This window comes from Taudactylus pleione, unplaced genomic scaffold, assembly GCF_031769625.1.
Source record: "Taudactylus pleione unplaced genomic scaffold, aTauple2 ptg000019l, whole genome shotgun sequence".
Classification (NCBI taxonomy): domain Eukaryota; kingdom Metazoa; phylum Chordata; class Amphibia; order Anura; family Myobatrachidae; genus Taudactylus; species Taudactylus pleione.
Window position 1 is genome coordinate 36,387,068 of NW_028284421.1, and position 22,409 is coordinate 36,409,476.

A 22,409-nucleotide genomic window follows, 5' to 3' on the forward strand; every position below is an offset into this window, starting at 1 on the left:
TGTTAAACATTTTTTTCCACCCCAATTTTTAAATTAATTTTTTGGGGTGTCCCTATTTTTTTTAAAACTTTTTTTGACACAGTTCTTTTTTAAATGTCATTCCCAATGTAAGCCTGCACCCCTAAACCCCAATTCTGCACTTTTTTTCGACACCTATTCAATGGTGAAAAGTTATCCCCGTTTTTTATCAAAGACTTTTCAAAACTGCGATAAATCTTTGAAATTGAATACGGTGTAAAAGCCAAACCTGCGATAATGACGTCAAAAGTGCAATATTAACGCAAAAACGATGTTATAGAAGAAACGCACCCGAAGGCCAGGAGATGCTGGGGATAAAAGAAGAGGAAGCTACAAGTGAGAATAATAAATAGAAAGTTGACAGGCCCGAACAGTGCCCCCTGCCCTGTGCCATGGCACTACCACAGGTCGCACTACCCTAGTTACCACCCTGAGCAGTATTGCATACATAACATAGGTTTTCCTGCATGTCTGTAAACATTAGCTTGAGCCAAATACTTACCATTTATAAAGGTTGGAGCTGGTTCTCCTCCATAGACCTTAACTGGAACGATACCTAGTTGGCTTTTCCCTTTGACAATAACATATAGAAGACCTCCCCAGATACAGGATATCACAACCTTCTCACTAAGAACATTCTTTTTGTGTACAACCACTGGGGCACGACACCAGTTCTCTGCTGCGCCCAGATCATCTGACTGACAGCCAACCTGCACCTGTAATTAACACCAAGCAGATACTGGAAGTGAAATTTAAATTACCTAGTTCACTACATTATAATAATGCTCATCAATATACAGTAAGTGAATGTTTCCTATTAAAGTGCAAATGTACAGTAACCCACACTGACCAGACATTTGATTTGATTGACACCTCATTCAATGTAATAGGGTTAATTGCTGACTGCTTATTGTCCCTGGCCCTCATTCAGAGCCGTTCGCTATTTGCGTTCGTTCGTTCAAAAACAAGGGGTGGCTATGCAAATGATCCGTTCGCACATTGCAGTCTGTTCACACCTCTAAGTCTGAACGAGCGAGCAAAACATACGCTCTTTTATTTCTTAAAAACGCCCCCTGGCCGCTCGCACCATACGTCATGTCCGCTATTTATTAGATTAATCGAGTACATCGAACAGGATATGAACTGCTCGCTATTCTTGTGGTTGGTTTTTTCAACCGCTATTTTGCGAGCAGTTCTGAGTTAAAAAAAACCAAGTCACGTGGTCATTGACGCTGCTATATTAATTATGCACACCCATAAAACGCCCGTTTTGACCTTTAAGCACGCCTGCGATCGGATCTCCACTCCCCGTTTTCAAGCACCTTCCCCTGTTACCACCCACATACGCCTCATTCTGTCACTCAAAATAGCAGGCACTCGCTATATTGCGTACAAATGATTTTCGGCCGCACTGACTGGTTCGCGCATGCGTACTAAAAACCGTACGCATGCGCAGATGTGCGAACATCGCTCGGAACGAGCGTACTGCCGATAGCGAGTGGCTCTGAATGAGGGCCCCTATTTGTTATTGCAGTTTTGCACTTGTTAGTACTGTGGGCCTGATTCATTATGGATCGCTATAGCTATCACAGCTTCATAATCGCACACAGGTTTGCTGCAAAAATATACTAATGATTGCAATCGCAATGCCGTCGCACTGCCTCCCGCTATCTCACTTCCGGAATACTTTGCAAACCATCATAAACATCAGTAACATTGAGTACCATCGGCCCCTCACGCGGAATTATAGCAGCTCTGACCTTACTTAGAAATTGCTAACTTCGTTGCACGCAGTGAGTACTCAAGCTGCGTAGGCAATTGCAATGGCTAATTTAGGCATGCCCATGCAAGAGCGTTCAAACGGTCAGGCACGCCTGTTTTTCTATGACCACACCCCCGTCACCACCCCCAAACGCTCACTGCCTGTCAGTCACTCTGCGATGGCTTCCCGTACTCTGTGTAATTGCAGTACGATCGCAGTGGTGCCTTCACAAATGCACACTGCGATGTATGCACAGTACGCCACAATCGGCCACCTGTGTATGCTTTCGCAATAGCGATCCATGATGAATCGGGCCCTGTGTGCATATTTCACCACAATTCACTTGATTGGATGTGATTGGTTTGAATTTTGTAGTCAGGAAGCCACCTGTGGAGTTTTTCCTATTAGCCTACTACAGGTGGGCTATATACAAGGTAATTAATAAATACAAACCGGTGCAGTTGTTTCAGAGGGTTTCTACATTTTTACTATGTTGGAAATTTAACAAGGGGGCAACACAGCACAAAATGACCACAAAAGCAGTGACCACAGCAAAAGTGTGCAATTTATCAAGCTCTGAAAAGCAAACATATAGGCAGCATTTCTACATTATTTATTCTTCTGTTACATGGGATTGTACAGTACATACAGTACACGGCCCGATAGCTGCCCATGTACATTAAAGAAAGCAAGGTCCGAAAGCAGTTAGCCATCACTTTTCTTTCTCCTATCGAAGCCCATATCCCAGCATTCCCAGTGATGAATTGTCCTAGAAAAAAACATTCCAAATCGCTGCAATATGCGACAATAATAAATATTTTTCAGGGCTTGAACGCAAATCTTAATAAACAGGCCACCAAGTCAGATAGTTAAATTTTTCTCCTGCCATAACTAACATGTTTTAAATGTGTTACTCTGGTCAATTAGCAAGGATGTGACAAGGTTATGTGAGCTGTAGAGCCTACCAGCTGGGTAGATGGCATGGCTCTTTAAACTCTGCATGAGATTTTGAAACAAACAGAATGGTAGGTTTTAAAAAGTCCTTGCACCCTATTTGAATGACAGATTCTGGGGATGTAATTGAGAGCTTCTCCAAACTTTCTGCCATCCTCCTAATATACAGATCATAATGGGGGAGATGTACGAAGCTCAGAGCGGTACCAGCGCACGGTATGTGCGCTGATACCACTTCTACCCGATGTATGATCGGGGGTTTGGCGATAAATTACAGGGGCGCATAGCGCCCCTGTCATTATTGGCACTGCTATCTACAAGATAGCAGCGCCTATAGCCTGGGCCAGGTATGAATGGTCAGATCGCCTGATCATTCGGCCCGCTGTAGCTGTTGCTATCGACAGCTACAGCCTGGCGCTGTCCTATCCTCACAGCAGGGACAGCGTTGTCCCTGCTGCGTCGGCTGCCGGCTCCAGGTTGCATGCGGGGATCTCAAGATACTCACGAGATCCCGCGCATGCTCAGTGCAGCCGGCCGGGTCTGAGACACAGCACATCAGCACTAGGCTGATGCACTGCGGTCTCTAGTGGGTAGCGCCGGAGGGGGGAGTTATCGCTCCCCGCTCCGGGCGATGAGATGTTTATAACGCTATGACGCTTCCTGCTTCGCCTCTTTACTGAGGCAAAGCAGAAAGCATTACCGATGAGATGTATAAAGATCTCATCGGCCGGAGCGGGGGAGCGATAACTCCCCCCCTCTGGTGCTACGCGATCGCATCATTTTGGCCCCACCCCTGCTACACACTGCCAATACGCTGCGGGGGTTTTACATGGAATTGGGGGGGATAGGAGGGGTCGGCGGCAGCCGGGAGCGGCACCCGATTTTTGGGAGGCTCCCTACCGGGAGGGTAGGCAAGTATGGTCCTGGCTGGCTCCACTGAGCATGCACGGGATCTCGCAAGTATCGCGAGATCCCCGCGTGCAACCTGGAGCCAGCAGCCGCTGCAGCAGGGACAGCACTGGCTGTAGCTGTCGATAGCGACAGCTACAGCGGGCCGAAAGGTCAGGCGATCTGACCATTCATACATGGCCCAGGCTATGGGTGCTGCTATCTTGTAGATTGCAGCGCCGATAATGACAGGGGCGCATAGCGCCCCTGTTAGTTACCGCCGAACCCCCGATCATACATTGGGTAGAAGCGCGCTGATACCGCTTCTGAGCTTCTTATATCTCCCCCCTTGTGTTCTATCTTTTATTTTTCTTATATTCCCTTTATTTATTTCAACAGGAAATAAAGTATATACAGTATTGCAGCATATCAAGTCCGCAAGATATTTAATAATTATAAAATCAGAAAAAAGCAGTATAGACTCTGCATAAAACTTTACCAAGTTTACAACCATAAACTCATATCTTCTGTAATTTTATACTTTTTTTTCATGCTGTTTTTGCTTTATACCTTGTATATCACCTTGGTTAATTTTTTACCTGTTAAGTCTAAAATGTAATAAGTTTGTAAAGGTTGCTCTAAGGAATACATAAGCCTGTTAGTAGTGCTTTTAGGATGTATTAACTCTTTGAATGCAAGTGTTAACCCTTTTAACTATGAAAATAGCTGCAATTGAGACTAATGATATCAGAAATGTCCTGGGTGGTTTCTGGGAGTTAGACTATTCAGAGGCATGAAAAAGGTATATGTCTTATGGGCATGATATGGGATGCCGCGGGCATTTCACTGAAGTGACTTCTTACACAGGTACTCAATTGCTCAGATGGAAAATCTGCAACTGCCATAGGGCTAGTGCAAATTTCGATGGTGCGCCCGAACATGGCATCTAAAGATGCACTAGGCAGTATTACTGCGTCTACAGATGCTGAAAGTGGGTGTCTCAGTCCTTGCAAATTCTTACGAATGCTTGTACACCAGGAGAAGGGCTGATACTAAAATTAGTATATAGTCGCAGACACGAAAAAAGCACTAAAGTGGTCACAGCAGTGTGCGACTCAGAATCAGGCCCAGATTGTGCCCAGTTGTTTGGCAAAGCATCAGGGTCCTATTGACCTTATCCAATGGGTAGTGACAGCATTATTTGTGCATGGAAGTAAGAGAATTGTGTTGAGGGAGTGATTCAGTAAAGCCAGGTACAAATTGGACCAATGTCGGAGCGATATGCTGTTTCATAACGACATATCGCCTACATCCGTCATTGTGTACTCATGATTGTACGTTCCCATGGTTGCTAGTGTTGGTCGCCAGGTTTGATGTGCTGCATATCAAACCTAGCGATATAGCTAGCGCCCAGTGCATTGTCTGAACGAATGGCAGTCGCTCCAGTATGTACCCAGCCTTATATCTATAACCTGTGGAACAGGGGAGTGCAACATTCAGAAACTGAAATCGAGCATGACCCTTACAGTGACTCCCAAGTCATTGGCGAGGTGAGCCCGTCCTGACAAAACCCATATTACCAAACCATCCCAATTTTTGGTTGGCAAAAAAGACTTATTTACTGAACTCAAAAACTAAACCCAAATAACTATCATTGTGAATAACAAAGAATATTGGGCCTGATTCAGAGCCGCTCGTAAGCGGCCGCTCGTTCGTTCCGAGCGATGTTTGCACAACTGCGCATGCGTACAGATCGTAATACGCATGCGCGAACCAGTCAGTGCGGCCGAAAATCGTTTGTTCGCTAAATAGCGAATGCCTGCTATTTTGAGTGACAGGAGGAGGCGTATGTGGGTGGTAACAGGGGAAGGTGCTTGAAAACGGGGAGTGGAGATCAGAACGCAGGCGTGCTTAAAGGTCAAAACGGGCGTTTTATGGGTGTGCATAATTAATACAGCAGCGTCATTGACCACGTCACTGGGTTATTTTATAGTCAGAACTGCTCTCAAGATTGCGGTAGGAAAAACCAACCACAAGAATAGCGAGCAGTTCATACGCTGGTCGATGTACTCAATTAATCTAATAAATAGCGGACATGACGTAGGATGTGAGCGGCCAGGGGGCGTAGTTTACCAAAAAACGACCGCAAGTTTTGTACGCTCGTTCAGACCTAGAGGCGTGAACAGACCGCAAAGAGCGAAAGGTTCATTTGAATAGCCACCCCTATTTTCTGAACGAGCGAGCGCAAATAGCGTCCGGCTCTGAATGAGGGCCATAATTATGAAATTCAGTAGCCAAATAATGGCTGCACTCACCTCTCACATTACAGTCAGACATCTTACACGTGGAGCTATCTGCTCCTGCAAAGCAAGTTTGCAAATTCTAACTATGTGAAGCTAATTGTAAATGTCAGTATAAAGTAACCATTGCAGCTGAGCAGATCTATGTAGTGTGTGGCTGCAGGGGATTGGATGTGTGGCTGCAGGGGATTGGATGTGTGGCTGCAGGGGATTGGATGTGTAGCTGCACACTATATGGGCCTGATTCAGTTTAGAAGGGAATTGCAAAGCTGCATGTCCTTGCAATTATGCTAATGCAGCAGGAGGTGTCAAGCTGCATTGTATAACGCAGCATCGGATAATCTGCGAGAACATCGGCCGGCTAAGTGACCCATGTAGTCATGCAAGCTGGCCGCTGCAGATGAGAGAAAGAGGCCAGGAAATCTCCATCACCCGACGGAGGTCCTGGCCTCTTCCCTCCCCCCAACAGCGTCAACACCCACCGTTTCGGGAAACGGAGGCTGTCATCGCCCCTCCCGCCACAAACAGCAGCAGATTGTCAATCACTGACAGTCTTCTGCTACTCTGCGTGTGAACACGCAGGACCCGTACTGCACATGCTCAGTACGGTCAGGTGCCTGCGCAGATTCATGACCTTCAGGAATCTGCATCCAGCAGTGCACTGCTGAATCAGGTCCTATGTACATCAGTTGCAAAGGTTTTAAACTGATTACAATAGTTTCATATAGTATAGTTATAATTCACAGCCTTCTTATGCAGGAGCAAATAGCTCATGTGTAAGTCATCTGAGTGCAATACGAGTAGTGATGGGTATGAGTCCCTTGCAGTGGCAGATTCAATGGGGGGGGGCACCCAGGCACGATAGCTGCACTGGCCCGGCAGCCATCAGGGAGAGGCTGCTGCTGTCAGCCCTACCAGGCCGTGCAGCTACTAGGTCTGCCAGCGCCGCAGCCAATAAAGTTTTTTTTTCTTTGTTAAAGACCCGGCGCGCATAACGTCACGCGCACCCCGCTGAAAGAGAGGAGCACTGGAGCCGCTTCCCGGGAGCCCGGAACAGCAATGCGGACTTGCGAAGGTCCCGATCGCAGTAGCTGGTTCGCGCACTGCAATGCATGCGCAGTACGTAACAATTGGCCAATTGTGTGCGTATTAGCATTTGCAATACAAGTTGTATCAGTCCCAGACGCAGGACTGCACATAAATGCATATATATGTTGATGATGACGGTAACCAGCACTATCTGTCCATTTTTAATTAAGCTAAATGTGGATTCAGAGCTATAGCTGGTAGTTGCTTTGGTTTTGTGGTAATATTTTTGATTGCATTATATATTTACTTACTTTCACACATGGAAGATTTTACCTTCTGCAGTACATTCATTTGTTTGCTATCAAATTAAATGTTACAGAGCTTTCCATGTGCTTATGACCTTGTTATGTGTAAGTGTAACTGGATGTAAGTATTCCCTACATACAGTAAACCAGAACGTGTGACTGGTGCAGAGAAGAACATATATGGGCGTAATACACTAGTTTTATATGTAGTTTTTTTAGAGATGATATTTGGATGCATATGAGCCCACCTCAGCATGAGCCCCTTTGTGCCTACAGGCTCTATAGAGGTAGATTCAGCACTGCCACACGTTTTTGTCCAGCTTTAAAGATTTTTGTTTGCATCCATCAGCCAACAGTTAGGGAATATTGAATAGAGAAATGTAAAAAAAAAAAAAACATTGACCAGGGACAGCCCCCGGAGAAACTGTCTACCTGCAATAAAAAATATTCACATAATTAAAAATAAAAAAATATAAACAATTAAATAATGTATTTAAATAATAAAGCAAATAAAGCATGACCCTCTAAGGGGTAAATTTACTAAGATGGGAGTTCTATTATGAAGTGATGTTGCCCATAGCAACCAATCAGATTCTACTTCTCATTTATCTAGCACCTTCTAGTAGTTAATACCTGGGATCTGATTGGTTGCTATGGGCAACATCACTTCTTAATAGAACTCCCATCTTAGTAAATTTACCCCTAAGGGTCCTATTCTTTAGGTAATCTTTCTCCAGATGGGGAAGTTTTCACTGACAAAAGGGCTTTTCTCCCTTTCATGTATAGGCCCATTGATCTATTAATGATCCAGTTCTTCAAAGCACATTGCACAGGTATCTGTATGTTTACATAAGGTTAGTCTTCTAAAGAGGGTCGGTGCAGAAGTTACCCTTCGCAGCCAATCAGCTTCTAGCTATCATTTTATAGAATGTAAGTATATCACCTAATTCAAGTAAACAAAAAATCAGGAAAATGTGCTCAATGTACTATGGAAACATTAATGGAAGGATTAAGTAAAGTGAAACATTTATGTACTAATTTTGCAAACTGGTTTCTTTTTGCATTGACTATATTACCAAGAACTCTGTTGGTGATTCTGCACTGCTATCAGTGATCACATATACTGAAATTCTCCATTGAACTATTACTTTTAATGTACTAGTATTACACATATGATCACAGTAAAAATAAAATACTATCGCAAATATTGATGTTTGCAGTATAACTGATTTGATATCATATTTCTATTATCACTGATAGTGATGAAAATTAGTTGTTAATTGAGAAAAGATGCAGAGGCGGCCCTAAGCAATTTCATGCCCACTAGCAAATAATCCCACCACCAAGCTTAGTGTTTATACATGGACACTAAAAATAACACATTGGTTAATGGCTTTATGTTTTATTGTTAAAGAAACACGTACTAAATGCACAAAATATACAACTAACCAGGCATCCTCCTCTGTTACGGCCAATGACTCAGAGGTGAACAGCGTAAATTGAATCAGTCAGACTCTTCATTCTGCTGCCTGCTGCGGGCCCAGGTTAGTGCAATGTACCGGCTGCACCGCTGCTAGTTCCGCCTCAGAGCCAGCACCTTTCTCCCCGTCTCCCAGCACAGCACCCAGCAGTACAGATCACAGATGTAGCCAACACCCATCACCCCTCTCCCACATAGCAATCCTCATCCAGCACCCCTCACCCAGCACGGCACCCATCATACAGAACCCTTTGCCCTCTCCCAGCACAGCACCCCTCATGCAGCAGCACAGATCACAGCCACACCCAATACCCATCACCCCTTACCCGGCCAGCACACAGCACCCCTCACAGCAGTCAGCTCAGCACCCCTCACTACATGCTTAGCTGACTTTAATCAAAACATTTTTATAACACAGTCACTTACTTTTTAAAACTGGCTGGCCGGCTGCCTGTGTGTCCACCAGGGGTGTTTCTAGAGAGGAGGGGGCACGTGTGCAGTCTCCGACACGGGCCCCCTCCTCTCCGCCCGGCGGCGCACGATGCTGTGCCCGGTCAGTGCCAGATTTATAGACTCTGGGCATTAGTGTGCCCTGAGTCTATAATGTATGCACAGGTGGCGGCGGCCATTTTCCCTGTACTGCGCATGCACAAACAACGGGAAAATGGACACCGCGGCCATTTTCCAGTCGTTTTACAGCACCGGACCCCCGCGCCGACGTGGGACTCCGGAGAGGTAAGCAATATTATGGGTGCAGGGTGTGCGGTGTGGGACCCCCCTGGATCCAGGGGCCGTGTTCCCCGCACACCCTGCACCCATTATTGATACGCCCCTGGTGTCCACCCCTGCTGTTTTGCAGCTCCTGCTGAATCCTCCTCACTGTGCTTTGTGGGGGTGGCACTGGCAGGCTGCAGTGGTCAGCCTGCTGGACTCCACAAAGGCCCATGGGAGAAGGAGCTGCTGCAGCTGGGCATGCGCAGCAGCCCTCCACCAGAGACAAGCAGTAATTTTTGTTGATGCCCAGTGCCCATTTCCCCCTTTGTGTAAAGTCTGCTGCAGCGTCCCTGGACCTGCTTGCTCCCGCAGCGGCAGCCTGCCATTACTGGCTGTGAGCTGTCTGCTGCAGCTGCTGCCCATTCGATCATGGCCGCCTAACCACTAATAGAGCCCCGCCATCCAGGTGCCCTGCCCCTGCAACCACCGCTGACTTTTCCGTCGCTGCCTGCCCACTCACTGTTTGCAGCTGCCAGGCCCGGTAGCAGCAAACAGTGGCCACTGCGCAGCAGCAGTAGCAGATGCAACAGCCGGCAGCAGGTGCTCCGTGCCTCAGTGCCTGCCCCAACCTCTGCTGGCCCAAGGCATTGCTTAGTTTGCCTATGCCTAGAGCCGACTCTGCTAAGATGGACACCACAAATTTACCTAGCAGTGACTTATAATAAATAAACAGTTATCATTATTAATTGATAACTCAATTGTCTAATTATACCTTCTATATTAGAGATGTTCGTAGACAATGGAGTTTATAAATTTGCGTATATTTTTAGGTGTACCAACTTTATGTTTATTGCTGAACTGTGCTTTTATTTATTACTTCTGCAGATATAAATAGATGTCCTGGATTACTCAGAAGTGATATTAATACTATTGCTAATTATATCTTGCTGTTCTTATAACTGTTTAGCAGTTGTGCTGATACATATTATTATTATCCTTTATTTATTATATGGCGCCACAAGTGTTCCGTAGCGCCTTACATAGTACATTGAACTAATACGTGAACAAGAGACAAGTAACTTACAGTACATTACAGTTCAGGACAAGGACACGATTTATATAAATTGCTGCAATAGCGATTAAAGCACTCACAATAAGCAGCCGGGAGTTGGCAGTCAGAGGTGGAGAGTCTGATGGGGAGAGGGAGAACATTCCAAAGGTAGGGAGCAGTACGGGCAAAATCTTGGATGCGGGAGTGGGAGGAAGTAATCAGTTGGCAAGAGAGGCGGCATGCATTTGTTGAGCGAAGTGGACGGGCAGGAGTGTGAAGGGAGAGAAGGTCAGAAATGTATGCGGGAGAGGATTTAGTGAGGGCTTTGTAGGCGAGTGTAAGAACCTTGAATTGGCATCTGAAGGGGAAGGGGAGCCAGTGTAGGACTTGCAGGAGAGGGGAAGCAGATGTAGAACGTCTGGAGAGGAAGATGAGCTGAGCAGCAGCATTGAGAACAGATTGTAGTGGAGAGAGGTGGGAGACTGGGAGGCCAGCTAGGAGAAGGTTACAGTAGTCCAATTTTTAGATGACCAGTGAGTGGATGAGGGTTTTAGTGGCATCCTGGGTGAGGAAAGGTCTAATCATGGAGATATTTTTTAGGTGGAAACAGCAGGAATGCGAGAGGTGCTGGATGTGTGGTTTAAAGGAGGAGGAGTCTAGGATAACTCCAAGACAGCGCACTTTGGGGCTAGAGGAGATAGTTGTGCCATCAATGGATAATGAAATTGTGGGAAGTGATGTAGTGAACCTATATTGGCAGAAGTATCATAATATAAAGTAGAAATGTATCTCTTTTAGGTAACAAATTTCATTACTAAATCCTAGATTATGGGGCAGATATAGATGTATTAATCGCATAATGGATGCAAAAATTATTACTACTTTTTGATCATGATACAAAATAAAAGACTGTTTAACTGAATGTGGGTCATAGTGAATTCAAATTTGAAAAGTGTATGTTCCTGCGATAAGTAGATAAGACTAGATATCGCCTCATCATAATGTTGGGCATACACTGTCATATAAAATAAAAAATAAATAAAAGCTTGAACCCATGATATATTGTGGCCATACACTGTGAGATATGTAACAGTGTATGGCCACATAATATCTGGGTTCCTCCACTGGGGAGGAGATATTTCCCCTCTCCTTTCCTGTGAAGGAACAGAGGAAATGTCGGGCTAGGCCGGGAGACCGGAGACCGGCATCCCGATCGAAGGGATGCCGGACGCGGACAGCCGCGGGGGGGGGGGGTTAGGTTTAGGGCTCCCGGGGGGGACTTAGGGATAGGCACCCCCCAGGAGGTTAGGGTCAGGCTAGGGGAAGGGGGGTTTAGGGTTAGGCACCCCCGGGAGGGAGGTTAGGGTTAGGCACCCCCCCTGTGGGTCTTAGGTTTAGGTGGCGGGGAAGGGGGGGTTAGGTTTAAGCACTTGGGGGGTAGGATAGGGTTAGGCACCCCGAAGGGAGGGTTAGGGTTAGGGGTTAGAATAGGTTAGTTTATACTTACGATTCCGACGTTCGGGATTTCCACCTGTGTCGGGCTGCCGCTGCCAGGATTTGAACCATGCGGCCGGCGGTAACTCATAACGAATCTGTTCAAATAACACTGAGATGCCCACTTTCTGTAACACACCGACCAGTGACTCTTGACATGCCACCATTGGTGCACATTTCAGTGCACCACTAACACTTGCACTAGCCTTACTGCAGGTGCAGTTTCTCCTTATGAACACGGCCAACTCAGCTGATTTCACTGACACGCCAGTGACACTTCCATTACACTCCCATTAGACTGACATTTTTTGCATTTACTTCAGGCCAACTCCCAGTCACTGCCCAGAAACATCAATGGGATTGCTGCTCGATTTCTGATACCGTCTGAGCCGATCGCAATAGCACCTTTGAGCTTACACTCAGAGTAACTCACACGCCGTCTGGGTTTTCAGAATTTTGTGCGTTGTCAGAATTTTGTGCGCATGCACAGTAGCAAATGATCGCTCAACTACGTGAACATTCTGCATTGCGTGCAGTTTGCGTCCAACTTAGAATCAGGCCCAATGTGTAAATACTTTATCAGAACACTGTACACTGTGTAAATGATTACAATGAGTGTTATATCTAGCTAAACACTTAATGGTTTTCTGGAAATAATTTTACATGTTTTTAGGGTATCCGGATGGTAGGACTACACTAAAAAGGTAGACCATCGACCAGGTTAAAAGGTGGACAGTTAATTTGTCAACAGTGACTTAGGGCAACAGGGTTAAAAGGTCGAAATTCAAATGGTCGACAAAAAAAGGTCGACACTTGTTTTTCATGATTTTTAGGATAAGGGTGAGGCTAAAAAAACATTCTTTCTTGTGTCAACCATTTGAATGTCGATCTTTTAACCCTGTTGACCTAAGTCATTCTTAACCAATTATCTGTTGACCCATTAACCCGTGTCGTCCTTCTGACTGTCGACCTTTTGGTGTCGACCTATTGACTGCCTAACTTTTCTTAATGCAGACATATCAATCCACACCCGTTTTTAATGTAGTAACTTAAATACATAATTCATGTAAAGAAAGGGCTTTATAGTAGTAATTGATATCTTCAATCTTACTTATATCTATTCCCATTCAAATCATTTTTTTAGCATCTTATATTAAAATTATTCTAGCTTTCTAGCCACTATTTTGTACATGAAATGTGAAATAGTTTTAGTTACCTAGTGGAACAAAATAAAATGCACTACTTTATTGGGATTCCATTATAGCCTATTGTTAATTGTTTGTGTGTGATCTGTGAGTACAATTAAACTGATATTTGGTAAACCTGAAAACACTCCTGCAGCTATCCTGGGGGACTGCTTGTCCCACTAACTCAGTGCTGTTTTTCATTTGTATCTCCTTTACCTATACCTCCCAACATTTAAAATGTAGTAATTAAATACCTGCACACTTTCCACCATATTTGCCAACATGGCTGTGTCTCAGCAGGCCTTGGTGAACAAACTAACATGGCACACTGCTCATTATTCAGATCAAAAATAGCACAAAACATACAATTTACAGAATTACATATGACACTGTTTATAAGAGAGAATACAGACAGATATAGAGATAAAAGAGTACAGAGAGATATTGTATGGGCCATAAAGTCAACTGTTTCTTCTAAAGAGGGGCAGATCAGAGGTATCCAGGCACGTATTTATAATGGCTGCAGGGTGGGCGGGGTACACGGGCCACACCGCACACCCTGCACCATATAGTCTTATACTTATCTGTCCATAGTAACCAGTGCTGCTCTGTAGCACATCAAAAATTACTAGGAAAATAGTGGAGAAAATTTTCCTGGAGACCCACGCATGCGCAGTAGATTCTAGCACTAAGCCAGAATCTACTGCACTGAAGCACCACCAGAGAGAGGATGGGGCCCGCACTGAGTCTGCACATGGGCCCAATCCTCTCTTAAAATGCCCTTGGAGGTATCAATTATTAAAGAGAGCAACGATCCAAACCATTATAAGAAACGGAAACACCCCCCTCATGGCATGCAACACACCTTAAGAGAAAATGCAAAAGAACAGATGAGTACTTCGGAAGATTACCTGGAGACCTTTCCCCATAGCGGAAGCTGGAAACACAAGTGTTGCTGTTGTCCTGGGAGGACGGTAGAGTCCAGTACTTCTCCATGCATCACCACCTGGGCAAAGTATCGGTGTCACTATATTTCTCAATAATCACTCTGAACAACCAACACGATTAAATGATTTCTAATGTAGCTTTCTCTGTACCAGAACAGAATTCTATGGGAAGTTGTATAACATACATGAAGACATGTATTTGTAATAGTACTGCACTTGTGGACTGTAGTGTTTTGTGTCCTCTGAAACAAATGACCTAAAGTGATCTAACTTAAGGGGCCCATACATCTGCAACAGATTGCTGCTGTGCCCCATTTGCCGACGTCAAGGCTGGGGAATCGGTGATATTCAACATGTTGAAAAATCTCGATTCAGACCCGAATTTTAAACATGTTGAATTTCTCTAATCAGCCGACAGATCGCCAATCATCAATATTCGTGGATTATAGGTTTTGGTTTGTGGATCCATAGATCAGGTCGTTGTCGCAGTTCCAGTGTATGGGCCCCATTAGTCATAACATAGAAATATGGTTTTATGCTGTTATTCATAGATCTTTTAGATTGTTCTTCAAATATTTAAAAAATACACTATACCCAGATTTGTTGCATCAATCTGCACTGTGACAGGGGATTTATGCAAATCAACACTGTCATCCAGAAGATCCAGACAGCTGACGTCTTGGGCCAGGCACATCATGAAAGCCTCTTTTGAGCAGCTTTTCACTTGACACTTATCCTTAATGTTTGGTATACTGCATCCCTGTACAAGGTGCACCAGCTCTTGCTGTAGCAATGATATGAGAGGGCTGGCTGGCAGCTTCATAATACATGAGACATCTTGTCTGAGTTTTGACAACCAAGAGCTCAGAGGGGGCTTCAGTTCTGTTCCACTCCTCAGGTCACTCAGAAGCTGGTAAATTGCTCTGGAGAAACGATATGTGTTAGTAGCTGCCTGAGGATCCACAGCCTTATAAATTCCTCCTCCAATCGTCCTCGGCAGAATGGTAATCCCAAACTTGTTGAGAATTTTATTTCCTGGGTATTGAGAAAGTACATCTGGATTGGAGTAGGACCAGTACCAGGAATGGCCAGCAATGAGCAGACCTCCTCCTTCTGCCACAAACTGCTGGATTTGTTCTGCCTCCCTGTCACTGTAAGACTTACAGCAATATACACTGAGGCCAGGAACCAAGTTTGATGCTACACAAGATAGTCCTTCATTTTGCAAAATATGTAAGAGACCTCCCAGTTCCTTATTAACCCCAATCTTGCCCTTTCTACCCATGTCTAGCCACGAAATAGTATTCACAGTGAAGGTCTTAAGCTCAGGTTTAGACAAATAGGCTTCATGAGACTCCACAACAACCCGGCCTCTGCCATAGTAGGCAGCTCCAATAAAGCATTTATAATCATTGGTCATCCCAAGCGGAAAAGTCAAAGGTCCATGCAGCAGAAGTTCTGAGGGAACACACTGACCACTGATGTCCAGATTGGTAATGCCTTGCAGAAGAAGCTTTAAGTCTACTGAGAAATCCACACTGTAGAAAAGAACATAGTTACAAACATCAGCACTGTAAAAAAATCACCAATACATAGTCAATACATCTTCAGGAGAGATACGTGTAACCTTTGATTCTACCTAAGATAACATAAGTTGACATATAATTGATATTTGATGCTGCCTGGTGAAGAGTGTTGTCCAAATGCACTGACTTCTCATACTACACTGTGCTACCATTAAACAGCACAACTATATTCAGGTGGCATGATTGGTGCATAATCGCTCCAGTTGTCTAAATAAGTAAAACACACACACACACACACACACATATATATATATATATATGTTTTGTTTTTTTATTATAAATTTTGCCATCATTTTATCATATGAAATGAAGGTTTTAAATTTAGTAGTTTTCTGAACCATATACATGTTTTCATGGTAGAGTTATTTTTATTTAGAATGATGACATTAATAGCTTTATTGCATTGGACATAAGTACATTATAAACTGTGCTACTTACTCATTGTAGAATGGACTCCATGGCATTTTATCACTAACATTAAAGTTTCCTTTTTCTCCATAATTGCTGGTAAAATACACCCCAGCGACAGATGTAATTTTGTTGCCAGGAAATTGGTACAAAACATTATCTTCTTTGTGGTTATAGGACCACTGCCAAGCTTGGGCTCCAATAAGCAGACCTCCACCCTCCTTCAAAAAAGAGACAATCTCCTGTGCCTGACTGTCGTTATAACCAGCTGTACAGATTACTCCTACATCTTTTTTCAGACCAGTCATCATCTCAACCTTGTGCCCAGAGGTAGAGAGGGTCTGTGCAAGGAGACTTAGGCTGCTATCAACACCAATTACTGCTTCTGGGGATGGTGTCAGCCAGGATATTGCATTCTTCAGGAAAGTCATTAGTTGTGGTTGACTCAAATATGATTCGTGGGACATGACCACTACCCGGCCCTTCCCGTACTTAGAGGCGGCAATGAGGACATGCTTTTCAGGACTCACAAGCACTGGGAATGCATTGTCACCAGTCAGGAGCAGTTTGCAAGGCACATTGCTTCCAGATAAATCCAGACTAGAGAGACCATGAACAAGAGAGCAGTAATCTTCATTTGCTGCCATATTTCCTGAAAATAACAAAAATAAAATAGTAAGTGATAGGATAAAAGGAAATGAGAGATTAATGAAATCATAAATTACATGCCTGGCTTATAAACATGTCATCCTACATACAGGTGGTGCAACCAAACTATCATACAATGCTAAATACAATATATTGACATATATATAGAGAGAGAGCGTGAGAGAGAGAGGAACAAAGAACAGCAGCACTCAGAGGCTTCAAATCTTTATGATAATGCATCACATAAATAGACTAACATTTCGGGGCTTACATGACCCTGGTGGATACACCAAGAGTGGATACACCAAACCCCCATCAATTTTCAACTGTAAAGGGAAAAACTCAGGTTCATTTTTTGCATGGATTGGGAGGAGGCGTTGGTTGACAAGGAGAGGAATGTCTCTTCCTTTTTTGATATTTAAGAAAGTTTTATCGCAACCTTACCAACATCAATGTAATACTAGATTTATCATAGTATGCGCATGACCTAGTAGTATGAGACTCAAATTCTTTTGGGTGATCCCTACCTTGTTTTTCCTGATGGGTGAGTGCCAGACACTCTTTTTCTTTCTTTTTTTTAATTGAGTATATCTTTTGTACTCATACTCGAATATTGTATATCTCCCTGTTTCATATTCAAGCCTTGAGCTACATATATGCCTTTTATATTGTATATCCGGTACTTAACTGTTCTCTAAAGTCTCTTCTATTTTATTTGTATTTCTGGTCTGACTTGATGTTTTGTGTGCAGAGTAGGGTCCTATGGGTGCGCTATGTTTTGTCTATTTTATATAATTTATCATTAAACATGATGTTTACTAAGCTTGATTAATATGTCTCTGTTTTGCTAATTTATCAACGGTGTATTTACTTCAATAAAAAAAAAATATATATATATATATTTATATAATCCAAAAAGATAGGTTGGCACACACAAAATAGATGGTATCCAGCTGTCTGTGGTGTTAACCCAATGTTTCTTAATGAGTAACTTATATAACATCCATATTATAGAAAACAGAGTGCACTCTTTAGAAACTTGGCGATAGAGAGTTGAATTTATTTCTCCCAAGGATAAAATCATTAGTACAGGTTGATGTTTTGGTCACAGAGAGTGACATTCATCAGGACATATCCCATGACAAGACAAGAGCAGAAGTGTACACCATAGTACCCAGTGCTTACTGAAATACCTATGTCAATTACCAAGCAAATTGGTCCTATCTCCCTGGCTCACGGAGATCGGAAAGGACATCACAAATATAAAGTAACTAAATATACTACCAAATATGGCTTCTTGCACTTAATACATAAGTTGGTAAAGTGTCCAATATCAGTATAACACATAATTCACAATGAGAACACTAGATCTAATAGAACATACTGTATTCTGGCATGTCTAGTCACAACTTCCGGGTTGCATTACATCGCAACCAGAATCTTCACCCGATGGAGTAAATGGAAGTTACTCTGGCCTTCAGTGACATTTTTAAGTTTCACAGTTAGTAATGGTATATCATATATTGTACTGAACATACAAAGTGGCCAGTGTTAGGTGAAAAAAGTGCCATATGTTTAACTCAAATAGTAAATACAGAGCCGATATTGGACTTAATATTGATCGTGACCCATTTTCAGTTTACATTCCACCGCAATCCTGGAGGTGTCACATGCGTTCCACCAGCGTCAACTAACTTATATAAAGAGAACAATATATGCAGATATAAAAATTGCAAAAGCCAAGAAAAACCATATCTATAGTGACTCATAAGGCATTGTATTAAGAGGGCAATAGTAAACATTAAATCTTATAACAACAAATATATATATATATATTAACCCCAAAGTTGAATGAGTATCACCTGCTCAACAATTTCATGTTCAAGGAGGGCCAAGCCACAAAGTAGCATAACAAAGGTAAGACATCTATGGGCAAAAATATATTATGAAAGAATAATATTATATATAATGAAAAAATATATGAATGTAATAATAGCAACAACCATCAAAATCAGTGTTCCGGCCAAGGGTCAAATTAATGGACACAGTGGGCCCAAGGGGCCTCAATGAGTATAATCTATGTATCCATTTTGACTCCCACTTTAAGAGAAGCAAACCACTGTCCTCACCTCTCTTCAAAGGGGGTATACAATCTATCAACATATATTTGAAGGCCGAAACTTGATGTCCCATCCATAGAAAATGTACTGCAACAAGTTTGTGTGCATTGGTTTTAGCATACACCAAGCATATATCGCACCAATGCTGTATCACAAAAAGTACTAATCGCCTTTCCCACATACATTAGGCCACATGGGCACTGCAAAAAATATATAATGTGGTCCATATGGCATGTTAGACGGTGGTTCAGTGTGGTTCAGTGTTTCAGTGCGCAGATGCAGGAAGGAGTGACCAGTAATGAGTGCCCTGCAGGTAGTACACCCTAAACAGCAGTAGCACCCATTTGGTTTCATCAAGTATTTTTTAATCGATCCCTTGATACCAAGCATCATTCTCCCAGATAATGTTCATACCCTGAAATAACTCCCTTACCCTGGTGAGGCATTGCTTAATAATTCCAGTCTTGTAGCCCTATGTCTGGAGCCTCCGTTTGATTACCTCAATCTACATTTCAGCCACAGAGCCGTAACTAGACTTTTTGGTGGCCTGTGCCAGATAGAGCATTGGTGCCCCCCCCCCCCTCCAACATTTTTAAATAGGGACATAAGATTCTGCGCTTAAAAAAAAGGGCCATGGCCTCATAGGGAAGGGCCAGGGAAGAGATATGGGAGGCCAGGAGATGCTGAGGATAAAAGAAGAGGAAGCTACAATAGAGAATGATAAACAGGAAAATTGACAGGCCAAAACAGCACCCCCTGCCCTGCAGTGCCATATCCACTTTGGAATTGTTCCTCAGCACTCTGGTAGGCTATTTTTCAGTGCATTTGGGTGATGGCTTATTGCCAGAAGGAGTGTATTACAAGCCTTTAGTTATTTATAAAAAGAACAAGTCCCTTAAAACATGGCTGGCAGCCAGTTTTGTGAGACCTATAGAAAAACCAAATTCATCTATAAACAATTGGTTACCAAACAGACCCAAAGGTTTTTTTAAATGTGGTAAATCCAGGTGCACAACTTGTCGTTATGTTTCTAATAACACTAAGTCGATATATTGTATTGATGAAGATAGACAACATGAGATTGAAATGTTCATCAATTGTGACTCTAAATTTACTATATACTGTATATGCTAAAATATGATTGTAAGTTTACGTTGGTCGGACAACAAGGTCCTTGAAACTTCGCTTCATGGAACATTGTCGGAACATTATTAATAAATACCAAAAACATAGGGGCATATTCAATAGGCTGAGAGACTAGCAAAAAAAACGCACCTGCGAGCTTTTTCCTGCAGGTGCGGGTTATTTGCTATTCTATTAGGTGCATGTTTTTTTATTAAACACGCGTCAGGAGGTTTTTTTCCACGCACCTACTGAGCAAGCGTGATTTTTACTAAAATTGTTGATTTTCGGTTAAATCACCGACACTTGCTCTGACACCCCCGCAGTGCCCCCCCCCCCGAGGACTAATTAAGCAATTGGAAGTATCCAATTAGCGTCGGCAGCCAGCTCTACTGCAGCAGTGGTGAGTATGTCAGTGTGTGTGGTGTATGTGTGTATAAGTGTGTGTGTGTTCCACTGTCACTGTGCCCCCGCAGTGCTAGTGTGGCCCCCGGAATGGGCGCTGGGAGAAATACATCTCCCAGCAGCCCTTGCTACTCCCTCCAGCCCCTGGGACTCCCAGCAGCCCCCTCTCCAGTAAGAAGAGAGAGGGGAGGCCGACGGGAGCTGCGGAAACTACTGGAGACCCCCGGTAAGGTAAGTGGCATTTTTTTTCAGTAATAAATATGCGCCGCGCGTGTTTCAGAACTTAAAACCCCGCGACCAGTATTTTTGGAATTGAATACCGCGGGTATCGGGAGCGCGCATACCCGCGGTATTTCTGAATTGGCCGCAAGGTTTTTACCTCGCTAAACCTCGCGCCCAATTGGATATGCCCCATAGTGTCTCTAGACACTTTAATGATGTTCATGGGGTGAATCTGGATTGCTTAAAATTGACAGGAATCGATACCCCCCAATGTGAAAGGAGGGTTGAGATTCCAGAAACTGTGTAAACAAGAGATCCTCTGGATGTTTAGGCTCAGCTCTCTTCATCCAGAGGGTCTCAATGAGAGTAAAGAACTAAATTCTACTTTGTGACTTGCTCTCATCCATGCAACACAGTCAGTGGGTTTATTTCACTAATTCATTTTTATTATTTCTTTATTTTCCCACCTATCTTCATAATGTCGACATCAGTTTGGAGATACATTTGACTGTATGTAGTCTCACAGTGGGTTTAATCTAATTGATTTTTCTTCTAAAAAGTGTATGTATATATACATATTAGGGGTGAACGGGTTCGGATTTCTGAAATCCGAACCCCCCCGATCCGAGGCCGATCCCAGTCAGGCTCGACTTTTCCCGCCTGACTCGGATCTGAAATCAAGGCAAAACGTCATCATTTTCTCACTCGGCTGTGGACAGTGAAGAGGGAGGGTGGGAGTTAGGGCTGGCTGGGCTGTGTAGTGTAGTGTAGTGTTGTGCTGTGCTGCGCTGTGCAGTCAGTTGTCCATAGGGGCTGTGTCCACTCATCCAAAGTCCATAGGGGCTGGCTGGACTGTGTTGTGCAGTCAGTTGTCCATAGGGGCTGTGTCCACTCCAAAGTCCTGTGCAGTGTCCCAGTGGTAAAGGGGTGCTGTAGTGTTGTCCAGAGAGTGCTCTGTCCATCAGGGGTGCTCCCCCCAAGTGCAAACAAAAAATATATTTTTTCTGTGTTTGTGAATTGTGTGCACTGTAGCCGCACGTGCATCAACAAAGTAGTGCCAAGCGTGCGCCTGTGTCATAAGTAAAGGGCCGGCTGGCTTGACAATTAAAGGGTGCTGTAACCCCCAAAGTGCACTCCAAACAAAATAAAAAATATTTTCTGTGTTTGTGAATTGTGTGCACTGTGGCTGCACGTGCATCAACAAAGGAGCAGCGCCAAGCGTGCGCCTGTGTCCCATTAGTAAAGGGCCGGCTGGCTTGTCCATTAAAGGGTGCTGTAACCCCCCAAAGGGCACTCCAAACAAAATAAAAAAATATTTTCTGTGTTTGTGAATTGTGTGCACTGTGGCTGAACGTGCATCAACAAAGGAGCAGCGCCAAGCGTGCGCCTGTGTCCCATAAGTAAAGGGCCGGCTGGCTCATTTCTTAAAGGGTGGTGTAACCCACAAAGTGCACTAGTCTCCAACAAAAATATAAAATAATTTTCTGTGTTTGTGTGCGCCTTAGCCGCACGTATATATCAATATAACATAAATGGAGGACCAAACTTTCTCCGATAAAAATAAAATAGGGAAAGATCAAGAACCATTTCCTCCTAGTGCTGTTGCTGCTGCTGGGAGTTATTCATCATCCCAGAGAGGAAGTAGGAACACCACTACTTTTACTAAACAATTGACCCTCCAACAGTCCCTAGCGAGGAGGATGAAGTACGACAGCAGTCATCCTGAAGCAAAACGTATAACTGAGGCCTTGACTGCTATGTTGGTGTTA

General features: G+C 43.7%; 1 protein-coding gene across 1 annotated transcript in view; it reads right to left on the reverse strand.

The window, feature by feature from the left end:
• Positions 1-22,409, reverse strand: part of LOC148540545 (TRPM8 channel-associated factor homolog) — a 72,006-nt gene that overhangs the window by 12,867 nt on the left and 36,730 nt on the right. Inside the window, exons 2-5 of the mRNA XM_088444296.1 lie at positions 16,154-16,775; positions 14,724-15,667; positions 14,094-14,188; positions 521-734 (exon numbers count right to left, since the gene is read on the reverse strand). Coding sequence (XP_088300422.1) covers positions 521-734; positions 14,094-14,188; positions 14,724-15,667; positions 16,154-16,770 — 1,870 coding nt within the window. The 5' untranslated portion in view covers positions 16,771-16,775. The remainder of the gene's footprint in view (positions 1-520; positions 735-14,093; positions 14,189-14,723; positions 15,668-16,153; positions 16,776-22,409) is intronic.